The following is a 23261-nucleotide window of genomic DNA, read 5'->3' on the forward strand; positions in this document are numbered from 1 at the left end:
AGTGTTAAAGAGATAGGTGGGACTTTGCAACTATGTTCTTACTACCACCATGTCAAAACAGGCTTTGGAAAAACGCATTTCACTTCAAATTAAATATACAAAAGAATCTTAGGGCTTGTACACTTAGTGTTTCCCATCCAGCTATACTATTTACAGTAGCAGCAGTCCTTTATACAGACACACCCAAACCAGGTAAAATTATATGCTCAATGGTTACATTCCATGGATAAATTACCATATAAAACTAATGCAGCTGAAGTACATCTTATGACCACTTAAGTGATGCCAGATTAAGCACTTGTGCTGAAGTAAATAAATAACTTCAGGTACATTTGTAGCAAGATTGCTGATAGTGACAAGTCCTTAGACTAGTTTAACTTTATTTCTCACCATATAAGCAAGCATATAAACTATCAAATGTTTGCATTTAATTTCCAACAGCAGAAATAGAAAATCTACAAGAATTCAAGTGCAAAAGATATAATTCATTTAATATTAAAACAATCTTACCTTTATTAGGTTTGGATGACTTGTTCTTGTTAGGTTTAAAACAAGAGCCCCTTGATTTATCTTCTCTGTCCTTAATAAATTTCTGCACATCATCCAAGGAGAGTTTTTGAAGGACAACTACAGGCTTAGCTCCTTTATTTAGATCTTCAACTAGCCCAATCTTCTCTACTTTGTCCTTATGTTCACCTCTAAATTCAGTTTTCCTTGACTCCTGAGTAACATTGCCATCTTTATCACGCTTGATTTTTGGAATGACAAAATGTTTTAATGCGCCAGATCTTCCCCCCAACAAATAACTGGGAAACTCTGCTTTATTGTCACCATGTGCTTTATTACTATCTACTTTACCTTTATTACCATCTGTCCTTCTCTCATCCTTGCTGTTTGGTGACTTAAAACCAGGTTTATCAGGTCTTGATTTGCTAGAATCCCCTTTACCTTCCTGTTTAATACGAGGGCTGTCAGGTCTTGATTTTTGATCCCCAGAAGAAAACCTTGAATCACCAGACTCATGCCTATATTTCCTTTCAAATTTCTCAGGTTTTGAACCATCAGATTTAATACCGTGCTTAGAATCATGCTCATTTTTGTTTGAGGATCTCAAATATTCTGGCCTTCTAATCTTGGATGGATCTCCTCTGTATCTCTCTGACTCCCCTCTGTCCTCAGATCTTTGTTTAAGGCTATCATGGTCACGCCTTGGTGTATCAGAAACAGAGCGCCCATCAGGCCTCGGTTTTGTTGGATCAGGTCGACTTTCAGGCTTCATCCTTGAAGGATCAGATTTCACATCTAGTTTGTGTCTAGATACTTCAATCTTCTTGTCTGCCAAAGGTTTATTGGAATCCCTCCTATTATCATGTTTATGTTTTGGTGTTTCAGGCCTCCCTTCACTCTTCTGTTTTGGTGTTTCAGGTCTGCCTTCACTCTTCTGTTTTGGCGTTTCTGGCCTCTGCCTTATTTCCTGTTTGCCATTATTTTGTTTTCCCTCATTTTGTTTCATCTCCATTTGCCTGCTCTCGTTTTGTTTCAATTCTGTCTGTCTGCTCTCATTTTGTTTCATTTCCATTTGTCTGCTTTCATGTTTCACTTCTAACTGCTTGCTTTCATTGTATTTATTTTCCAACCGTCTGCTCTCATTTTGCTGGAATTCCATTTGTCTGTTTTCATTTTGCTGGATATCTGTCTTTTGACTTTCAAAGTCTGACTTTTTTCTAAAAATTTCTGGATGGTTTTCAGGTTTAAACTTAAGAACTCCAACAGTGTCTTCTTGGGGAACGCACATAAACCCATCATTATACTGCTTAATTTCTTCCGGTTTTTTGATGGTATCCAAATCCTGAGTTACTGTTGCCTGAGAGTCTGCTCTTCCTGCTTGCTGCAGATCAATACTAACCATCAATGCTGGCCTTGCCCCATTTCCTGCAGAACCTGTCTCCTGAGAAGCTGCTCTATTTCCTCCAGTAGCACCTCCAGCCTCTGGTGGTTTGTTTTCCTGTTTTCGCTTCTTCAGAGGCTTATCTGCAAGTTAAAAGAGAAAAAAAAAATCACGAATTATACATAAAAATTGATAAATGTCCAAAGAAGAATGTCCATTCCCTTCCACTCCCACAATTAATCCTTCTCACCATGGATGTGTACACACAACAAAAATCAATAGAATTTAAAAGCAAGAATAGGACTTCTCTAACTAATACTTTTTCATTCAGTATTCAGACTATCATTCATTGTCAGTCTCCCACAAATACCAGTTAATCATTAAAAAAGCCCTCCCTCAAAACACATGAAATCAGAAGCCCTGTCTAATTCCCAAGAGAGTCAACTAATATAGCTAATATTGCTAATATTCAGCACATAACCAAAAAAACTCACCCATTTAAAAAAAAACCCCAACTACTGAATTACACTTGAAGCAGAAGTCTGAAAAGTCAAAGTTAAGGTGCAGCTCTACAACTAGGTTTTGAGGATTATTACAATAAAAGATATCTTCTTCAGATTCAACCTGCTTTATTACACATGTACTAAGCAAGGATCTGTGGTGATTATGACAGAGGTTTTCCCTACCTGGTTCTATGCATCAGCTGGACTTCACATACATTTTAGTCAGGGAGCACACAAACACTGAACAAAACTGATAAAGTAACTATTCCACCACTCCACGCTTCTTTTGAAGCAAAGCAGTACATCAAGGGTTGGAGTCTATACCTTAACATGTGCATATTGGGGGGGGGGGCACTACACATTTAAATCTTGAATAACTTTCCCTTTGCAATCATAATGCTTTTTACAGATGAAAGAAAAATATAGTGATAATTTTCTGTCAAGAACCTGACTCTGCAATAAGCCTTTCAGTTTACACTAAAAAATCATTAGGAGCAGAATACAGAAAAATTGAATCAACCACACAGCCTGTAATTTGGTAGAATGCATAGAAATGAGAAGCACATGGAAGTAACCAAAAGTGACCCATGCAAAACTACAACCCATTTATACTGCCAACACAGAACTCTAAATAAAAATAACTTCTGCCATGAAAACTAGATGACCTACCTGCACTAAGGCTTTTATTTTCATTTCTCAACTATGACTCCAAAATAATTCCACTGTCATTCATATGAAAAAAAAAAATTACTTTCTCTCTAATCAGGGAATATGATTGTAAGTCTTATGGAATTACCAAACATACATCTATTGTCGAAATGCCTAGAACACAAATGCGAAGTAAGAGAAACACCCTATTTTGTGCCTAGGTTTGTGGTGCCTTATCACCAGATGAAATGAACCAGCTCTCCTACTCAGAGCAGGTGAATGAACAGTAGGGAGGATGCAATCAAGAAATATGAGGATGCATCAAAAAATGTCATTGAAAAAACTCACACAGTCCTCTGGAATTGTAAACCAGAATTACAACATACGAATTCTGATTTCTTGTAAATTTTTAGAAGATTCTTATTTAGAAATACTTTGAAGGATCACTTCCAAAATTAAAATTATGCCACAATAACAAGCAGTAACATGGTCAATTCCAGTGATGTGAACAGGCTTTTTTCCCCATCATTTTCATCCTCAAATCTATCTGGGTATCTCTAACTTTCTAAAACTCAAAAATTTTGTACAAGATTTAATGGCTGGAAGATAGTAAAGATAGATACAATAAACTCCATGCAGAAACTGATCAACTGCAAATAAAGAACTTTGGAAAGCTCAACAGAAGCCTGTAGGAATGAAGGCCAATTTTATGACAGACATACGAGGCAAAATAAATTTTCCAAGTCAAAGATGCAGCAGGGAGATTTTTGCTTTTTCTGTGCTACATCAACTCCTGGATTCATATGAGGACTTATATAGACAAATTTTTCTTCACTATGGATTAGAACAAATATACATACACCCACACACATATCATCACCTACTCAATTAAAACTCTTTAAATTTTGAAATCTAAGTTCAGAAACTTGCATTCTTATAAGAAGGTTGGTCAACCTTGTCATTTTAGTCCAGAAATGCCAGCCACACTGAAAAAGTCCTGTAAGGCTCTGATGGTGGATCTAACAGCAATCTTTAAGACATTACTGTAATTCATTATCTGACCCAGTTCTTTAACTGTAGTTATCTTCTGTAGCAGAAGGGAACACTGCCTTTGTATTTCCACAACTACACTTCATCGTCTAATGCATCACCATTAGGCACTAGTGAAGGTGGTTTGCCTTAACCTCCCAGGCTGAATGAATCAGTTTTAAGCAAGAAAATACTTTCCTCTTCTATGCCTATTATAGGAACAGATGGCCACAAGCTGTGATGCCTTAAACAGCTGTAGCTGGATCAACCAAAACTCACCTTTCAGAGCCCTTATGCTGAAGGCACCAAGAACAAACAACCAAAACAATTCAAAGTAGGGCCATTTTTCTTGCTTGGACTTCTGTAAGTGACCAGGTTCAAAATGCTGCTGTTCTTCGTCATCCAAAATGTCAAATTGTAAGTTGAGAACGAGTAAGAAGATGATCATATCACAACTCGGCATACATATTTCCTCTAAATACATAGCTCTTCTGATGCACATTCTTCATTTCTCTTGACATTAGAATACAGATATTTTAGTAACTTGACATCTTGCCTGAGAAGAAAGGGACACCATCATAGCTTTATTTTCTTAGATGGCAAGGTGATTGTAGACAGAGTTACAGACCACTCACAGATTTCTTCTTATTTCCAGTGCATCTTGAAAGTGAGCTTTAAAACTAGACTCAATCATTATTGCTTTGCCGCTATAAGAATTCTTGATCTAGGACAAAAAAGCTGTCCCGAGTATAAGAAAATATCCAGTTGAACTAGGGTAAAAAAGGTAGGATGAATACAGAGCACCACTGCCTTCATAAAGCATAATGAAAAAACCCCAACTGAATAAGTACAAAAACTTTTTAAGTTGCCATAATAGCTGCAAAAATTTGGAAGCTTAAACATACTATTGAGTTTTGAGGGCTTTATAATATCTTGAACTTTCAGCTGTAAGAGAATTAGAATCAGCAAGATGAGAAGAAAGCAGTGAACCACTTAAAACAGATGTCTTCAGATCTTCTCTTTTACAGTCAAATATATGCAAGTTTGCATATAGCTGTTTCGTTAAGTTGTAAGTCCCAAAATGAACAGATGAACTTTTACAATATCCGTGTAAATATACTTCATATCCTTCAAGACATCAGTATTCCAGCTTCATTTCCTTCATTCCACAGACCATAATATATATTTTTTTTATCTAGGACTTCACCGAAATATCAGACTAATGTATTTGAAATCTTACAAACCTAGATCTAAAGCTGGTTGCAGCTCCAAATATGTTGGCTCACAATCTCCTTAGTCATATAAAGTGTGATAAGGATGTTTTTGCATCTGTCTTTGCAAGCATTTTCATAGTAAAAGGACTATGTATTAAGTTACAGAGGAGCTTTCTGACCATATTAATGATTAAGTATACCAGTTCGTTGTTTTCAGATTCTTCTCAAAACCATTATTCGTTCCTCCACTTTCTCTGAGATTGTAGATATATTCAAAATATACTTACATCTTTTCCAATTCCTTTAACAAATCTATGGTATTTCAGAGAACAGTTACTCTATGAATCCTTTTGACTTGGCAAATTCACAGGAATATTCTCTTCACCTTGCAACATGCTCACTAAAAGGCAGTACCTTGGAACTCAAAGCAAGATCATAAACTATATTATAGCAAAAAACAGTAGGGTTGTTCTATCAAATGAAATGATTCACTGTGGTACGAAAAACAAAACATTACTGGAACCACAAGCTTTGCATGGGGAAAAAAAAAAATTAGCTGGATTTCCAAGAAGTAATCTCCCACAAATCCCTTTACGAACAGTATTCCTGGAGACAGGTTATAGCCTTCGCCTTTGGAAATACCTGTGCATCAAAGTTGTGAGTGCAGTACTTTCAGATTTAGAAATTAATTAATTAATTAATTACTGTGGAACCTTTGTGCGAAAAAACTACACTGGAATAACCACAGACAGCTTGAGATACATTTCTGCTGCAACTACAAGGCAATTGTGTTTGAAGAACATTCATCCTGAAAACAGATACTCCTGGAAGCTGAAGAAGTCTTAGAAGCAGCAGGTGGATGAGAAGAGCTGCATTACAAATGCGTATCTATTCTTTTACTCACTCTGGAATCTTTCCAAAGCAACAGTCAAGACACAATTAGTGCTGAAACTCTCTACGTTACTGCTTTCTTGCAAGACTGATGACTGCTTTAAATCCCAGAAAAAACTCTTTAAACAACTGAGTATAATTGGATGATACTCTGTTCTAGAACTGCTTGACCTAGCAAATAAAAATATGCCTTTTGTAAGTATGCATGAAAAGGCAGTAAGTTTAAATAATAACCATGAGAATGGTTGCTAAGCTTCCTTTTTAGCCAACAAAGGGTGAAGATTTCATTCTCACTGCTTCCTACCTAACAGAAGAAATCAAGAAAGGATGGTCATGAATCTCACATAGGAAGCTTTACAGAATGGTACATAATTCCAAAAATCTCTGAAGAGACCAGAAGACTGCCAGCTGCTGCAGTTCAAATAAAGGGGCTTGCAAGACTCAGAACAGAAGCACCTGCTAATCTTTAGCAACCTGGTAAAAGCATTCATCTAACTTCTGGTCATTGTCCAAAAAGTGTGTCCAAAAAGAAGGGATGTCTAGACTCACTCACAGTTCAAAACACAAAAAAGTTGCAGCGATCCCTGGCATGCCTTAAGGTGTAGCAGACATTATCAAAATGAAAATTCTGAGGTTTTGCTTATTTTCTTAAATATAGCAATAACAGAATCATCATATTGTCTTATGAATTTTTCTACTTAAGGATATCTCATTACTCACTATTCTCTGTCAATTATAGTAATAAAAAGGAAATACTACATCAGGAAATAACAAAAACTGGGCTGCAGAAACGTATAATCAAATATCTACATTTGTTTAGAGACTGGAAACTGTAACTTAAGCTCCCTGAATTTAACATTGCTTTCACAAACCATATGACTTTAATTTATTTATGAGATAGATTTTTCAGTATAAACACTGAGTTTTATCCATATGATTTTATGCAAAATTACAGTTCTGTAAACTCAAAATATCTGAGCAAAACCTGAAATACACTTAGTTTGAAATACCCAGTGCAGCGTCTAATTCCAAAAGAAAAATGCAACACACTGATATCAGACTTAATGAAAACTACTTAAGTATCACAGCAAACATATCCTATTGGGTTTTAATTAATTTGTACAGACAGAAAACTTCAGAAATAAGCAGTGACATTCCCTTCGCTCTTCCAGCTGTTGATTTTGTTCTGCCTTGCACTCAAAACCATCATCAATTAACTAGATCAGTAACATTTATATTCCATGACAATGAAAAAATGTGTGTCTTCTTAGGTTGATGTCAGCAGGAACTCAGTGACTGTGAACTACAAAAATGCTGGGATTAAGCTTTTAATAGGGTTTACTAACTACTCATGCCATTTCTTTATCCAGATTTAAATCCACTAGAGAGAAATTACTGTCCCAGAATGTAAGCCATTACTAGGTTAAGGACATCATAAATCCTGTCATCCAACAGGTACAATCAAGAGTACATATTACATGCAATTTATATTGAATTTTCTAATCTTAGTTTACAGAGCAGACTGAAACAAAGAATGTTTCTTGCCAAAGAACTGCTTGAGTTCATTTATTTTTGACACCTTCTTAGAAGAGCAGTTTTCTGCACTACCCTATGTAAAGCACAACCTGAGAAAAACAGAGGAATTTTGATTCATGTTACATATGAGCACAAATAAAAATCCTACCTTTAAAAAAAAAAAAAAAAAGTTTTTCATTTGTTAAGCATTTTAATCTTTATAAAAACTGTGGAAGGAAGCAATGTTACACAAGTAGGTGTAAACACTGCAACATTTCACTGCAATTCCTCTAAGAAAGCAGTGATTTCTTTCCCTTACTTTTCTTAAAACATGTCTGAACACACACAAAAGAAAATCTGTCTTTTATAGGACCTGGAGGCTGCAAAGCTGTTTTGTCTTGGAAGAGCTATATAAGGTGCCAGTTTCATCCATTACATCACACTACAAAATGCAGACCTAATGAAAGCTTGTATACACAAAACACATGATACCTAAATCTCACATTCTACTACACAGACACTCAGTTATTTATGTTTCACACTCTATTTCTGCTGGTATTAATGACTGTAATCTGCAAAATTGCTATAAAAATTACTACTTGTATTTGTATTTGTAATTTCCATATTTAAGGAAATAAGCCCTCTACAACATATTTTTGGAAATGAATTCTAATGTACTGGTTGTAATTACTCATTCTGTCATTTAATTAATCAGCTATATAGAATTAGACATAAAGAAACTTTCCATTCTTAATAGTATTCTTCTACTAGTTTTCTCCTTAGGTAGTTTTATGGGGGAGATGGGTAATGGGGAGAAAGGGAGAGGAGCTGGGTAAGAACTTAAAAGGTAAGAGAAGAAGGTTACTTACCTATAATTGTAGTTTTGAGAGTTTTGCTCCGGCAGATTCACACTCTTGGGATGTGTGTCTCTGCTGCTAAGGGCTTGGAACGAACCAAAAAAAAAGAAAGGCCCACAGCAGGCATCCAAATGCCCCCTAACTGATCCAATTATTGGAAATAAAGTTATTACAGCTTCACTTCTTCCTAATTCAAAGAATCCACAGTAAGATTCCAAAGAAGTGGGTAAAATGGATCCTCAGGGGTAAAATATATAGAGAAAAACATACATATACAAGTCGATTTGTCTCATTTAAAAAATTCTTCTAATGCTTTTAAGTTAAAAAAAAAATATTAGCCTCCCAATGAAATGGTTAATGATTTCATTACTCTTCTCACAAATGCCAGAAAACAGTGCCTTTTACAAGTGGAACTCTTCGATCTGTTACTTTTACTGTATTTTACAAAAGTATCTTTCAAGAAGCATAAAACCTATCAACACAATTCTGTGTATGGAAGAGCTCAGAAAGCTCAGAAAAAAATGCAGCAATTCTGAATAAAATTTAAAAAAAGCTAAACCAATTCATAAAAGAGTATCTGAAAAAGATGGGTTACTTTCTGGGGTTTTACATTATTTTAGACGCTATCTTTCCTTTTCCTGTTGCTAACAGACTCTGAGCTTCTTTTAGCACTACTATGTTCAACATTTTTGTTTCACAGTATTTGGAGGTTTTAGAAAAGCATGAAAGATCTTTGATGTATAAACTTTGTATCTGAAATTTACTTCTGTAGCAGGTCTAAATCTTGAAAAAGAAGAAGAACTTATTGTAATGCTCTAGGAAAGGTTTAGTCTAAAAGTGATGGACTAACTTAACTACACACAGAAATAGGCTACTTGTACCTGAACAGTGACAAAGCACAAGCTAATGCAAAGAACTGAGGTAACCAAAATGAAATTTCTCACTCCCAACTCCCAAAGGAAAAAAAGATGCCTGAGAACAAAAGAAATTCCTGTGACCATTTCTAAAACTTAATAGGATTTCCTGTAGTTTTTGGAGTAGTCAGCTTCAGAATATGAACAAAGCACAGTTTCACTTAAGGGAACAAAACTGGTTCAGAATATATACCTCTACTTGTTTCTAAAAGCCTTCAACAGCACCAAGTAGTACAGGAAGTGTGGCTACTCGCAGTAGTTAGAAGAGAAGAAAGTGTGAATTAAGTTTCACTATCTTTCTGAAGAAATTATATCATCAAAATATCACAATGTAACTAGAGCAGAGGATAGTTTACCTGTCAATTGCTGTGAAAAAAAGTCAATCCACTTCTCTAATTTACCTTTTGAATCACTTTTTTCCAACTCACATAAATCTGAGTCTTGATAAATAATAGCTAGATCTATCTGTAATAGTACACATTCTTTCAAAAGAAAGGATATGATCTATTGATTAATATCATATATCTGATGATGGTATAAGAGGTTATTGTGAGAAGAGCAATGGGAACTGAAGATCTGAGTTCTGCCATGTTCCATGGATTATTTAGTAGTACTGAAGCTTCTAAATGTAAGAGATATATTAGAACGTAACTCTTGGTGCCAGATGCCTAGATCTTCAAAATCTCACTAACAGATACAGAAAAATTACTTGTTGAATTAATCAATAGAGAGATTTTGTTGATGCATAAAGCAGAAAGAGGAGATGAACTCCTGCTCTCCCACCCAGAGGACAAAAATGAAACCAACTTGTTAAACTTCACACCTCTCTATCATGACAAATGAAGAGAATACATTCAATTTAATCCAAGAGCCAAGTAGCCCAAAAGGATAGAATAGGTTCAAAAATCACTCAGATATGAGGAAGTCTATATAATAAAATCACTCCTTATGCATATCTTGCCCAAATCTGCCAGATTTTGCATTAGTGATTATTGCACTGAAGATACCTTTTTCATAGAGCAAAAGCATGAAAATCAGATTTCAGAAAGGAAAGCTGCTTTCCAAAGAAGGCACCTCTGCAAATCCCTATGTTAATCCCATGTCTGAAACACAGACTGCTTTGCACTTTGAGGGACTTTGTCTGGTGGAAGCTAAATATTTTATCAGCTTTATCAGAAACAAGGATTTATTACAGAAAATACCATAATTACCACAAGGCTCCAATCTCCATTTCCCACCAGTACCAAATACAATGAAATACCTCAGCACTAAAAAAAAACAAACCCAGACCTCAGCATTGCCTTAGCCAAATTGTATAATTTTTAGCAAGAATGCATGCTGCCCCCAAAATCTCTGCTGCTTCTCTGAAATAAGCTCCTCCACTGGTTATTAGCCTCAGAAGAACACATCTATCCAACCAAATCCTTACAGTAAAAAGAAAGTCTTTGAAAATCTGTGACAGAGTATAGGACTATGGAGATTTTATGCCTAAAATAAAGGACAGAAAAGACCACTAATCTACTATCCAAACTTTTGAGTATATCTCTACTGAAAGTAATTTATGGAAATCAGTGTGAATATACACAGAAAACACAGTATGCTGTAATATGCATTCCCATGCCTCTGTTACAAAAGCAGCAAAGACGCTTTCATGCAGGTTTTAGCATGTGCTAGCATTTTGAGTAAGCTCTCTAAAGGGATGTTTGCTATTGTAAAGCATCAGCTGGCACTACACACTCCCACTCTAATTAGACTGAGCACTTGCTACACCCACACTCTCTTCCTGATATAATGTGATCTGAAGTTACAGTACATGTACAAAAAGGCACAAATGCCAGGCTTTTATATAAATACACTATGCAGCTTCGCAGAAATTAATGACATATTTAGAAGTTATTGAATATGTTTCTAACAGACATCTTCCTATAGGAACAACAGAGGGTGCTTCCTCCTGCAGCCTCACAGAACCAAACAGCTCTAACTAGAAAATCCCAGAGTGTATCAGCTTTTAGACATAGCATAAATTTAGAAGCAATGGCAAAAAAATTAACAAAAAATAAGAATTGCATTTTCAGGAAATCTGTTCCAAGACTGATAAAAATCTTTCTAATAAATACAATGCAGTCATGGCTGAACCCTCAAGAGCCAGAATGAAAAGGTGAAAAGTGCTGATGTCTATCATAGGGGCAACTTAGCACAAGTGAATAAATAGTGCTAATTTGTCCCAGTATAAGGCAGCAACACTTGTACCTGATATACAGCAATTGTAGGAATTCAGGAAGATCTGAGACCTATGAGAGGATGCAGGTGAGGGGAAATCATAAGGTCAAAATCTGTATTTGGGAAGGTGGTTATTGACAAGTGATGAACAGACAAGGCCACTGTATATAAATCACTCCTTTCCCCAAAAGAATCAAACCAAGGCTTTCACCATGGATGTATAATTATGGTAAACAAACTTTACAACTAATGCTCAACATTTTCTGAAAGCCACAACAAAACAGAAAGTGTGTTTTCAGTCTTGATCAAAGTGTTTGAAATCTCTTGTGCATTTTTTCAGCTGCTTCTCAAGTAAAATGTGGTAGAGATTCTATTGCAAGTGTCAGACATAAATGTAGCTTTTGAAGTATTAGGCCACAAACTACAAGTTCTCCAACAATAAATTTAAAATTAATGGAAGAGATTTAAGTAAATAAACAAATTTCCCATATCATTAAATTAAAATTAAAGACAGTAGAGATCTCTTTTGAGGTGAGCACACTTTTTCTCCTTATATTCATATATAGTTTTTCCTAAAAAGATTCGATTTAGTTACCAAATAAGAAACATCTTAGAAGTTAAACCTTTTTAGTATGGCAATCATGTTTACAAACAAACACACATACACACACACACACACAGTGTCTCTTCCCCTCACTAATCAGACATCTCTAAAAACTGGGAAAAATCACTTTGAATAGGGAAAAATTTTTACCCTCTCCACTGATTAAAGACCCAAACTGTGTGTAAAATTATTCCATGCAATATGTCTACATGGACCATTTTCACCCATGAACTTCCAAAATCAGAATTTTCACCATTTTCCATTCTGCAAGACTTTTCTTGAGAGTATCTAATAAATTAGGATTATGCTATCAATTTTTTTTGTTCAGAAGTTAAGCAGAGAAAGATTCTGAAAAATACTTATTGTAAATTATTACTATCTAATTAATAAAATACATCTAAAACCCAAGACCTTCAAACCATTTAACAACAGAAAAAGAAAGAGAAATCAAAATAAAAAAATTGATAGATTAAATCAAATCCATTAAGACAACAAGTGCACCTACCGAAGTGAAGATAAAACATTTCAGAGGCCCACCTGGTTCTCTGCTATGCACCATACAGCTATATGGTAGTTCTCTAAATTTTCTAATGCCTATATAATAATTAATATCCAGTTGAACAAACATTAAAGACAACAAAATTGTATATATTACCTAATCTTTACATTAACGTTGAAAGAATAGAACAGATGTGATTTTAGTTTAACATCTCCTTCACATTAAATCCAAATGGGGATATGAGTAGAAATGGGATAAAACAGTTTTCCTGCATTTTCTTAAATTAATAACACAACTATCAAAAATTACTATAAATTTTGATTTATGGTACTGCTGGGATTTTAGAAACTATAAACAACATCAACTGTACTTCATTCAGTCTCATGATTCAAAGTAAGAGTATTTTAAAAGAATTCTGAAACAAAAGAATTTCACTTTCCATTCTTAAAGACCCCAAATAAAGAATATCAGATACTCAAAATATGCATATATGGAAGATTACAGTTAATTGCTGGAACAGAATGGAAATGAATGTCGCAGAAGAACCTACACTGAGTAAACAGAATTGCACTATGTGACAATGACAGGAAGTTTTTTATATATATATATATATGGGGTTTATATGCATATATATATATTTATATAATATATAGTGTATATACACACACACAATCCTTTTACCTTTATCTTGCACTTCTTTTGAAAATCGCTCCCTTTCAATAGCTGATTCACGTTCTATCCGCTCAATTTCAGCCAATGCATCCAATTCTACTTCATCATATGACGTTATAGCTCCTTGTTGCGAAACCTGTTGCTGTGTCTGTACCACAGGAGTTTGAGGCTGTTTTGCAGCAACTGAAGTGTTCTGTTGTAAAACAGGCACTTGTTGTGCCTGAAGGAAAGCTGTCTGTTCATGCTGCGGCAAACACTGAGCAGCGTTTAGTGGGCGGTTAACATCCTGTGGAGTAACGGGTGTTTTAGAAGTCTGTCCTGGGTACTGCACATTAAAAGGAATATCACCCTCTGACACACTGCTGTTTTCCAAACCAGAAAGCATATCATCCTGCTGGTCCATATCCGAAGATCTTACACGAGACAGTCTTAATGTAAGCTTAGTGGAGTCCTTGGAAGGAGAGCTAATGATATCATACATTGCAGCTTTTTCAGTCTGGTCTTTTTCATCCTTGCCTAACTTCATTTTCTTTTGTTTCTTTTGCTTTCTTTCTGGAGAATCTAACAATATGTCTGGGGGAACATCTCTAGGTGATGAATAAGGTGGAGGCTGAGATTGTTGGATTAAAGGTTGTCTTGATCCTAGAATAATAATTCAGAAAAACTGAACAGTTATGTTGTTTCATGTTTATATAAAAACACACTGAATATAACCTGCATACTTTTAACGTGTATCTCTACATATAACTGTGTTCACAAAAGGTCTAAATAAGATTGGTAGGAAGCACATCATTGCTAGATCAAGATGCAATCTAGATAGTTGCAGTGTATTTCCCAGGAACTTTAGCTGTCCACTGCAAGTAGAGAAGGGATCATTTCAGAGAAGACGGAACAAAAAAAAAACCACCACCAAAAAAAGAATAAATAAAAATTGTATCTAAGGTTCAGAATATCAGCTATTAGAAAATGATCAACATAAGCAAGTTGACGACAGAAAAAAGGAAAGATCAAAGATTCTTACTAAGGTCCAGTGATGAAGAATTAATGGCCAATGCATAGGGACTAGCAATTTCAGCCACACATTCTTAATTAAAAAAAAAAAAAAAAAAAAACAAACAAAGAAAACCAAAACATACACAACCTCCTTAACTTGGATTCTGACAGTTCATTTATTTTTTTTCCTTTTATTTTATGTCTTTTTTAAAATTTTATTTTAGGTAAATTTATTCCAACCTCCCCCACTCATTACTATCTAGAAAATACTAGTTATCTAAAGGCATCTTTCTACCATTCCCTGCTCTATCTCCCCCTCCTTTTTCGTTTACTGTATGAATTTTTCTTCTATGTGCACTCTTTCCAGGATTTGAGGGTATCTACAGAAATTTTAAAAGGAGGACAATTCTAATTAAACAATTTCTTCAATTAATTATATTTGAAGTTCTAATTCCTCTAACTAATCACCTTAACTGTTAGCCTAGAAAACAGTCTGAAAAACCGAGGCGGTTTTCAACCTGTTCCAAATTGTAATTTTGAGCTTTAGTTTTGGCTTAGAAGGGAATACTGTGCAAGGTGGGAAACACACACAGTCTCCTCTTCTTAAGGCAACCATTCAGATTCCATTCATCCATTGGGGAATAGTGGTCTTCTAGTTAGTAGAAAGCAGTGTCAGCACATCTGACAGTAAGTAAAAATTAACTGGAATACAGGTCCCATGTGCTTCATTCAAGAAATAACACTAAATAAGAAAGCAGCTTTATTCTAGAGATAAAATTTGTACGAGATATGTTTGGAAATGCTAAGAATTATTAAACAAAATACCAAACCATAGTTATCTCTGTCAAAGCTTCAGTTTACATGCCGTTACTGGCTTCTTCACACAGACTGCTTTGCTTCTGTCTCCTTAGACTATTCTGTAAGAAATCCCACAACTTTTGTATGCAGCGAGCAGGTACAACATGGGTTTATCTTAATCCTTCTTAGCCCTCAGCAACAAATCCATATTCTGTCAATAACATCCACAAAGTTGGAAAGTCCTGTTTTGACTCATCCCACTTTTCAAAATTGTTCTACTACTCTACCTCCCTTCCCCAAATCAGATATCACACTCAGCAACCAGTACCAGAGTTCTCATTACACCCTAAGAAGATTTCTCCCTTGCTTTACACCATTCTTATTCTTGCTATGCTTCTCTCCACAACTACCATTTCTTTGGGTAATTTGCAAGATTAAATGTAATGTATAGCAGGAATCCTTAACTACTAATTTCTTTTATGGTAATGACTACCAGTCAGGAAGTACAAGCTGCAGCATATTTCTACAAATAGCTGAGGCAACTCAGAACTTTTCAAAGAGATACTAACAGACATCTTAATCTTGAATTCTCTCTTATATGAATACTTTTAAAATTGCAACAATGGAACACTTACTATTTTTCAGAGTTACACTTCTAAACACAGATTTGATACTCCCTTGTCCTATTCTTCTAGATAAGCGTGACAAGATCTGATTTGATATTAATCTGGCATTTCTTATGTTGAAAAGTAAGACTGCAGCAATAGATTAAGTGGGTTTTTTAATCTTTGAATAGACTTGAGGAGGCCAGAAGGATTTCACTGCATTCCATTGGACAGTCTTAGAATTCAGTAAATGAAGAAACAAAAATAAAGTTTTGCCTCTCCTAGGCAGCACTACGAATAAGTATTTGAAAATATCTTCCACCTAAATGAAATTCTTGAAACATTTTGATAGTAAGGCCTATAAGCTGCATTTAAAAAGAATGTGTTCCAGCAATAACTTCATGTATTTCTGAGATGTTTAATGACATTTAACAACTCTGACAAAAAAGGAGGCTCAGAAGTACAATGCCTGTGTATGGAGGTGAAAAGAAACTGAAAAATACAAAGCACTCTTGAGCAGTTTCACCCTACCCCAAACCTTAGCAGTTTCGAACAGATACCACACAGTGTACACATAGCAAACTCTGTTCAATATTGAAACTTTACACAAAAGCCAGCTGAGTATCCAGGTGGGTAAGAAGGCCAAAGGCACCTGGTCTGTATCAGCAATAGTGTGGCCAGCAGGATCAAGGGAAGGATTGTCTCCCTGTACTCCACACTGGGGAAGACACATCTTGAATGCTTTGTTCAGTTCCCACTACAAGAAAGACACAGACGTGTTGGAGCATGACTGGAGAAGGGGAACAGAGCTGGAGCAGAAGTTCTGTTAGGAGTAGCTGAGGGAGCTGGGGGTGTTTATCCTGGAGAAGAGAAGGTTCAGAGGACACCTTATCACTTTCTACAACAACCTGAAAGGAGGTTGAGGCCAGGTGGGGATCAGCCTATTCGCCCAGGCAACTAGAGGAAATGGTCTCAAACTGCACTGGAGGAGATTCAGGTTGGACCTCAGGAAAAATTTCTTCATTGAAAGGATGGGTAAGCATTGGAATGGACTGCCCAGGGAGGTGGTTCTTGGAGGTGTTCAAGAAATGACTGGACATGGCACTTGGTGCTAGGGTTTAGTTGGCATGATGATTTTTCCTTTAAGGGTGGAACAGATGATCTCAGACATCTTTCCAACCTTAATAATCCTATGAAAATTATACCCATTATACAGAGAGGGCTTTGTCTACCAATGGTGGAGGCAGTCTGGAGTATTTCCTATGGGATAAGTCTTGGGCCATTATATGTCTGAGAATATCTGAGAAAAAAACACCCCAAAACTTCAAGGATACTCAGACAGTTACAATGAGTTTGCTGAACCAGTTGAGATTCCAATACTGAGATTTGTTCTACAAAATGCTGCCAATGCAACAAATAATATATAAATCTTCAGAAACTATCTTTAGGAGTCTACCAAATTTCTTATTTTTGAGTCTAAATCAAAGGCTGGACAGTAACTCAGAAGAAAAATAAATCTGACTTTCTGTAGTTGATTTTCCATAGATAGTATCACTAAAAGAACTTAGTGTGTGCTCTCTTTATATAGCAGGAATATGTACAACTTCTGAGATAAAAAGAGGTTCTTCCCTCATTCAGGAATGTCACTGTATTGTTACTAAACAGCAAACAGTGATAGTCAACCAGATAACACTGAACACAGCTGAGAGGCAGGTACCATCACATGAAATGAGTCTCTACAGAGAACAAACACAACCATCAACAATACCTCTCTAGTCTTTCAGGAACAGTCATTGTGACCATTTACAATAATAGGGCTAGTTCTCTACATTTCTTAGCTCTGCTACTGGCTCCTACTGGTAGATGCACTGAGTATGGAAGAAGTTTAAACAAATGCTGTAGCAATTTGAAAACAGCTCTTTTTTTCTGTGATTCTTGACTGGTATCTTATTAAATCCTATATAATCCAAACAACTATAAAAAGAATTTAATTGCACTTACAAAGACTTAGCCTTCCTTAAAATGTAAAGGTTTGAATCCACTTCTGCTTTGTTTACCTTGGATCTGTGTATCATTAGCCTGATTGCAAACAAAGAAGCATCTGTCCAGGAGACTGGCTATATCACTGACATCTCCATCCTACGGTCTTCTCTGTACTTGCTAATCACACCACAATACTCGCACCTTCTTTAAGTATTTGTGATACTTGTTCTGATCATTTCTAAGCCTCTTCATATCACTTGCCTTTCAAAGATGATGCAGCAAAGTCACACCACTCTCTGCTGTGACACCACTCTCTGTTGTGATCCACATGGTTAAAAAGCAATTACTAAGATTATCAGGAAGTTAGGACTCACAAATTTTTCATTATTAAAAAAGTTATTAATCTTTCCACTTGTACAGCAACAAGTTCCAAAGAATCACCTGAAACAGTATCTTCATATTCCTTTAATTTCCTTGCAGGCAAAAGTTCCCAGATGCTGATAAAACCCTTTCAATGATCTTACACCCTGTTTTTCCAGAAGTATCATTCCCTAAGCATGAAGTTGGCAAAACTTCTAGAGAGCAAATGAAATGTTTAATACTTGGTACACAGCACATTGGAGAGAAACTTCAAGAATGTTCAAGTGCTACACTTTTTAAAATCCATAGGAAAGTGATCTTTCCATACTCCTGGAATATGATTTAATAATTTCACATATGAATAATTAAGGGTAGAAGGTGAAGAAGATAACCAGAGCATTCATATTATATTCACAATAACATTTCTGAAAAAGCTAAGAACATTGTGATTACAGAACCTGAGGAACACACTATTACCAACAAATTTTGAGAGACTGCAGTTAAAAAAATGTATAAATGAAGTGTGTCTCTTCCTTTACATGATCCTATTTATCACCTTCACATAAAAGGAAAGTTTTCATGAAAATGGGATCAGACAAATTCACCCTGGAACTCTGGCTAAACCAATCACAAAATTGGTAATAATCACTTGGAGAATTTGTGCCTCCAGTAGACTCAAAAAGGGAAAAATAGTCCCTTCAAATGGATGGTAAAGGCCTACCCACAGTATAACACACAGTCTGTATGATTCAAATATACACTAGAATATTTTTCCTGTAAAAACTGAGATAATGAAGAAATGGTATTCCAAAAGGAATTTGTTAAGAATAACTATCATCAAATCTTGAAGAGCTGAGTGCCATACTGGACTCTAGTGTGGCTTTCTACATAGCTTCTCATAATAATATCACTAACAAGCTGAAGAGTGTTAGTCTGGTGTTATCGAGACAAAAAAACATTGACTATTGTAAGCCTACTGTGAAGCTATGTTCACACAAATTCAACTTTCCTTAATAAAAATGAAGTGAACATTTGTGAACGAGTGCAGCTTTCCAGAGCACTGCTATAAGAATAACAATTTAAAAAATTTGTCATTAACAACATCTCATGTTAACAGAATTAGAGACTATTTCACTAATCTAAATATCATTACTGCTTTTGGTTTTAAGTCTTTGAGAGGACACTCCCTGCTTTTAAAAATCAAATCAAAAGTTTTATTGTCTAATTTGAGTCACTTTCTGAAACAAAACAAATTCAGTGACAAGAAGAACAAACTTCTTATTTGTTTGTGAATTGCAAACCCTAAGAGGAAGATAGACAAGCTCTACAAAAAGACAGTAGACTGCTGAAAACAACTTGCAATATTATTCCAAGTTATCAGCAAAGAACAGCTATACTCACATATATATCACATATACAACAGTAGTATCACACGAAGTAGCCTCCAGTACTTTCCTGACTACTCATCCTAAATCTTCAAATAGGGACGTAAAAATGTCTCAAGACAGTAGAACATCAAGATATATGCAGACCAATTAAAAGTTAGCTAAAAAAAAAATCAGAGACAACTGGATGTTCAAATGATGACTTATGCAAAGGTAATATAAGCTGTACAATTCAGTTTGTAGATCAGATTAGTGCAAGACATGATAATGTTCTATGATATGTAAATGTCTGATATTAAAAGAAAAAAAGATCTGTTTTTCTTTGCCCATTGGAAAGAAATCAAGAAGTATCATCACTAACTGCAACAAAAATGATTCAGGTTAAGTATTAGGAGCTTTCTAGCACCAGGAATTTGAGTAACTTCTATGACAAAGCCAAGGAGACACTGTTACTGAAATTGTAAAATATATGGAAGTTACTGAGAGCAGTACTGCTACAACTCAGTCAACCTGAGTAGAAAAAGTTGGCAAGACCTCAGGTCCTCTCCTGCAGCTTTTTCTGAAATTCTAGAATCTTCCTCTGGAAAGCTTTCCAAATTTTGCATTAGATATAAAGAAAACATTACTTATTTTGATTAGCAGACAACAATGAAACTTACTATCAAAGAGTATAGTTTAATTTAAAATTCAAAATTACAGGCATAACATATGAGACAGATAAAGAACATACATTAGAGAAGTTTTTAGGAGAGATTGTTTTGACTTTTCATATCCTCTTCCAATAGTTTTCAGGGAAGAGTCCCACCACTCTACCAAGAGTTTGAAACGTCTCATGAAAAAGTCAGCTTTGACTGTTCTACCTGAGAATGGATGCATTTGGAGCCTCTTTGCATAAAAATTAAGACTCAAAAGAAGAAAAAAGAATGAATGTTTATTTTGGTGCTATCAGAAAAAAAAACAACCCATGAATAAATTTCTTCTGCCTTTCCTATGAAGGAGAGAAGGAAAGAGAGTACTTTTTCTTCACAAGTAGCACTGAAGAGAGAACACTGAAGTCTACACTACAGACTTGAGAAGATTCCTAATTCTTCTTGTTATCTATTCTATCTTCAGAGACCAAGTGTAGTTCAATCTGTCTGGAAAAGTTCTGTGAAGTCCTAAGAAAACAGATGCTATCTTTTCAAATTATTCAGAAAACAATCAAATGTTCATTAGACATGATTTCTGGAGAGAATACAACCTATTTGTGAAAAGAGTGCAAAATTACATAATTTCATGAGAGTTGTTGCTAGCCTTTACAGCTGTTCCTAAGTATTTAGGAAACAGCATGAAAACAGGACTGTAAATGATATGAACACACCTTTAAAGCAATGGACTAATAACATTGTAGAAGGTTTTTCTTTATCCAACTCTTTAGAAGTTTCCTCATGAAAAAAATTAGAATTCAAATAAAATGTGAGGTTCCATAGCAGTAGGAAAGCAGAACAGATGGATAAAATATTCTGATAAGTGACCAATCTTCCATAATGGAATCCAGAGGATATTTTATGAGGTCAAGAAGAAGAAAACAACACTCCATGATACTTCACACTCTATTCGCAGAATGAGTTTTTGAAAAGTAGATGTGGCAACAGATGACAGCATGAAAAGAGAGGCATTATGATGTTTGCATAGCTAAAACAAAAAAATTTTGTGGGATTAAATTTCAGCTGCTCTTGTACCTTTAGTGAAGCAGAAGCGAAAGAAAGATTGAAATTTTCTCCACTGATTAACTGAATAACCACCCAAACCACAAATCTAAGTCCTGCCATGTCTCTAATATTTGCCTGCACTACAAACAAAACTTCTCCCTCATTCAGATTCTGTCAAACAGACAGCTACATTCAGAAGGTAACTCAAGACTGTGCAATCATGACCTGCATTTCTCCAGAATAACCTTGAGTAAATGCCTTAAACCTCTATGTTACATAAGAAAGCTCAGACATTACAACAACCTTCCAGAGATCTCTCTCTGATTAAGACTGGTTACATCTTTTGCCATTCTTTTAGTCCTTCCAGACAAATAGTAAGTATTTTGCTCATTTACTTTATCAAGGTTTGTGACCTGCCAACCAAACTTTGAGGGACTAATAATAGAGCAACAAGAAGCTCAGCATGAATACTTGTTGTATTTATCCCAACTTTCACTACAAATCATAGGCCAAAAATTCCCTGTAGGGGATCCTATGTTCTTAATAACACTGAAATTATTTACAACTCTTCCGTATCTTTCCAAAATACTGCATGGAGCATCAAGAAGCGGTTCTGTCAATCAGGGTTCATTAATGTCTTAAGAGGGCAAAATGGTAACACCACTAGCAGCAGTATTTCAGTTGTGTAATTTATCAAAGGGAAAAGCAGTTAACAGAGATAAATAAATAAAAAAGCTATTTTTGCACTTTAATGCTAATGCTGAAACATTACAATCTGAACTATGCAATCAGTTTGTTTTCAGAAATAATCTGAAAAGGTATAATCTTAAAACTGGCTTCTGAGTCAGTTAATTGGAACAGCAGCAACTTAAAACAAAATTAGTTATTTTCTGACTGAGTGGTTATCACATATATGAGTGGATTAAATTAGATCCACAACCTTCTTAAACATATAAGCTTGACAAGAAGTGAAAAGTAACCATTTACACAAGTCTTAGGGGAAGTCCTTTAGAACAAGATCTCCTGAAATACTGAAGCTCCTGGCATTCTGTACACATACCTCTCACTTGCCTCCTGAACCATAGGATAATTCAGTTAGGAAGGAACCTCAGGAGATGTTTAGTTCATCCTCAAGCTCAAAGTGGGGTAGGGCAAGGACACTAAGTCAGGTTTTATCCAACCTGATCCTGAAAAGCCCCAAGGACAGAAAACTCACAGATTCTATGGGGATTCTTTTCCACTGCTTGCCTGTCTTCTTAGCGAAAAAGTTTTTCCTTAGATTTAGTTGGAACCTCCTATCTAAATTTAAGTGCATTGTATTTCATCCTTCTTGCATAAAGGTGAAAAGACTGACAGATCTTCCCAATAATCTCCTCATCAGCATGGAAAAGCTGCCCTGAGGTCTGCCCCTGACAAACATGAATGTGTCTTAGCCAGGCTGCATAATGCCTTCACCTTTTCTGTCATCTCCACCATCTTCTGTTCTCTGCCTAAACTGACCACCCAGTAAGACTTATTTTTTTGTATTAAAGTCTATAGAGAAGAAAGCACTGTTCCATTTTTCAATTATTGCCCTGTAAATGTACAATCACTGAAAAAGAAAATTAGCAAGAGTATGTCCCAACCCCAACCTTACCAAGTGGATTTTAGTATAAAGAATTATTTTGAGCAGATTGTTTTCTGTTTCCTCTCAACTGACAGACAGTTCACCCTATTACCTCTCCACAACTAAGGTTTTCAGGCATCATTTATGTTATGTGTATTGAGCTCACTTATTTTCATACTTTTAAAATTTCACGATTGCAATTAAGACAAGTGTTGCATATTAAAACAGCTTCGAGCTGGTTAAGGGTTCAATACTCGTAATGCTGCCTTTAAAACTTTTCTTACGAAGAGTAACTGAATTCTTGTATACAGTTTAGTTTTCAGATTGGAAAGGATTTTAAATCCTTCTGTCCTCCATAAATTTGAGCTTTATTTTGAAGGATGATT

At 35.5% G+C, this 23261-nt stretch overlaps 1 protein-coding gene across 10 annotated transcripts in view; it reads right to left on the reverse strand.

The window, feature by feature from the left end:
- NIPBL (NIPBL cohesin loading factor) overlaps positions 1-23261 on the reverse strand; it is a 150156-nt gene that overhangs the window by 58143 nt on the left and 68752 nt on the right. For 4 of the 10 annotated variants that reach the window (XM_079330270.1, XM_079330268.1, XM_079330271.1 and 1 more), the window contains 2 exons: positions 13464-14096; positions 511-2031 (listed from right to left, as the gene is read on the reverse strand). The exons of 1 other annotated variant lie outside the window; for it this stretch is intronic. In XM_079330270.1, coding sequence (XP_079186396.1) covers positions 511-2031; positions 13464-14096 — 2154 coding nt within the window. Of the gene's footprint in view, positions 1-510; positions 2032-4347; positions 4547-13463; positions 14097-23261 lie in introns of those variants that run through there. 5 more of the 10 variants (XM_079330277.1, XM_079330276.1, XM_079330274.1 and 2 more) reach the window with 4 other exon arrangements.

The sequence above is a fragment of the Erithacus rubecula genome (assembly GCF_903797595.1).
Source record: "Erithacus rubecula genome assembly, chromosome: Z".
Classification (NCBI taxonomy): Eukaryota; Metazoa; Chordata; class Aves; order Passeriformes; family Muscicapidae; genus Erithacus; species Erithacus rubecula.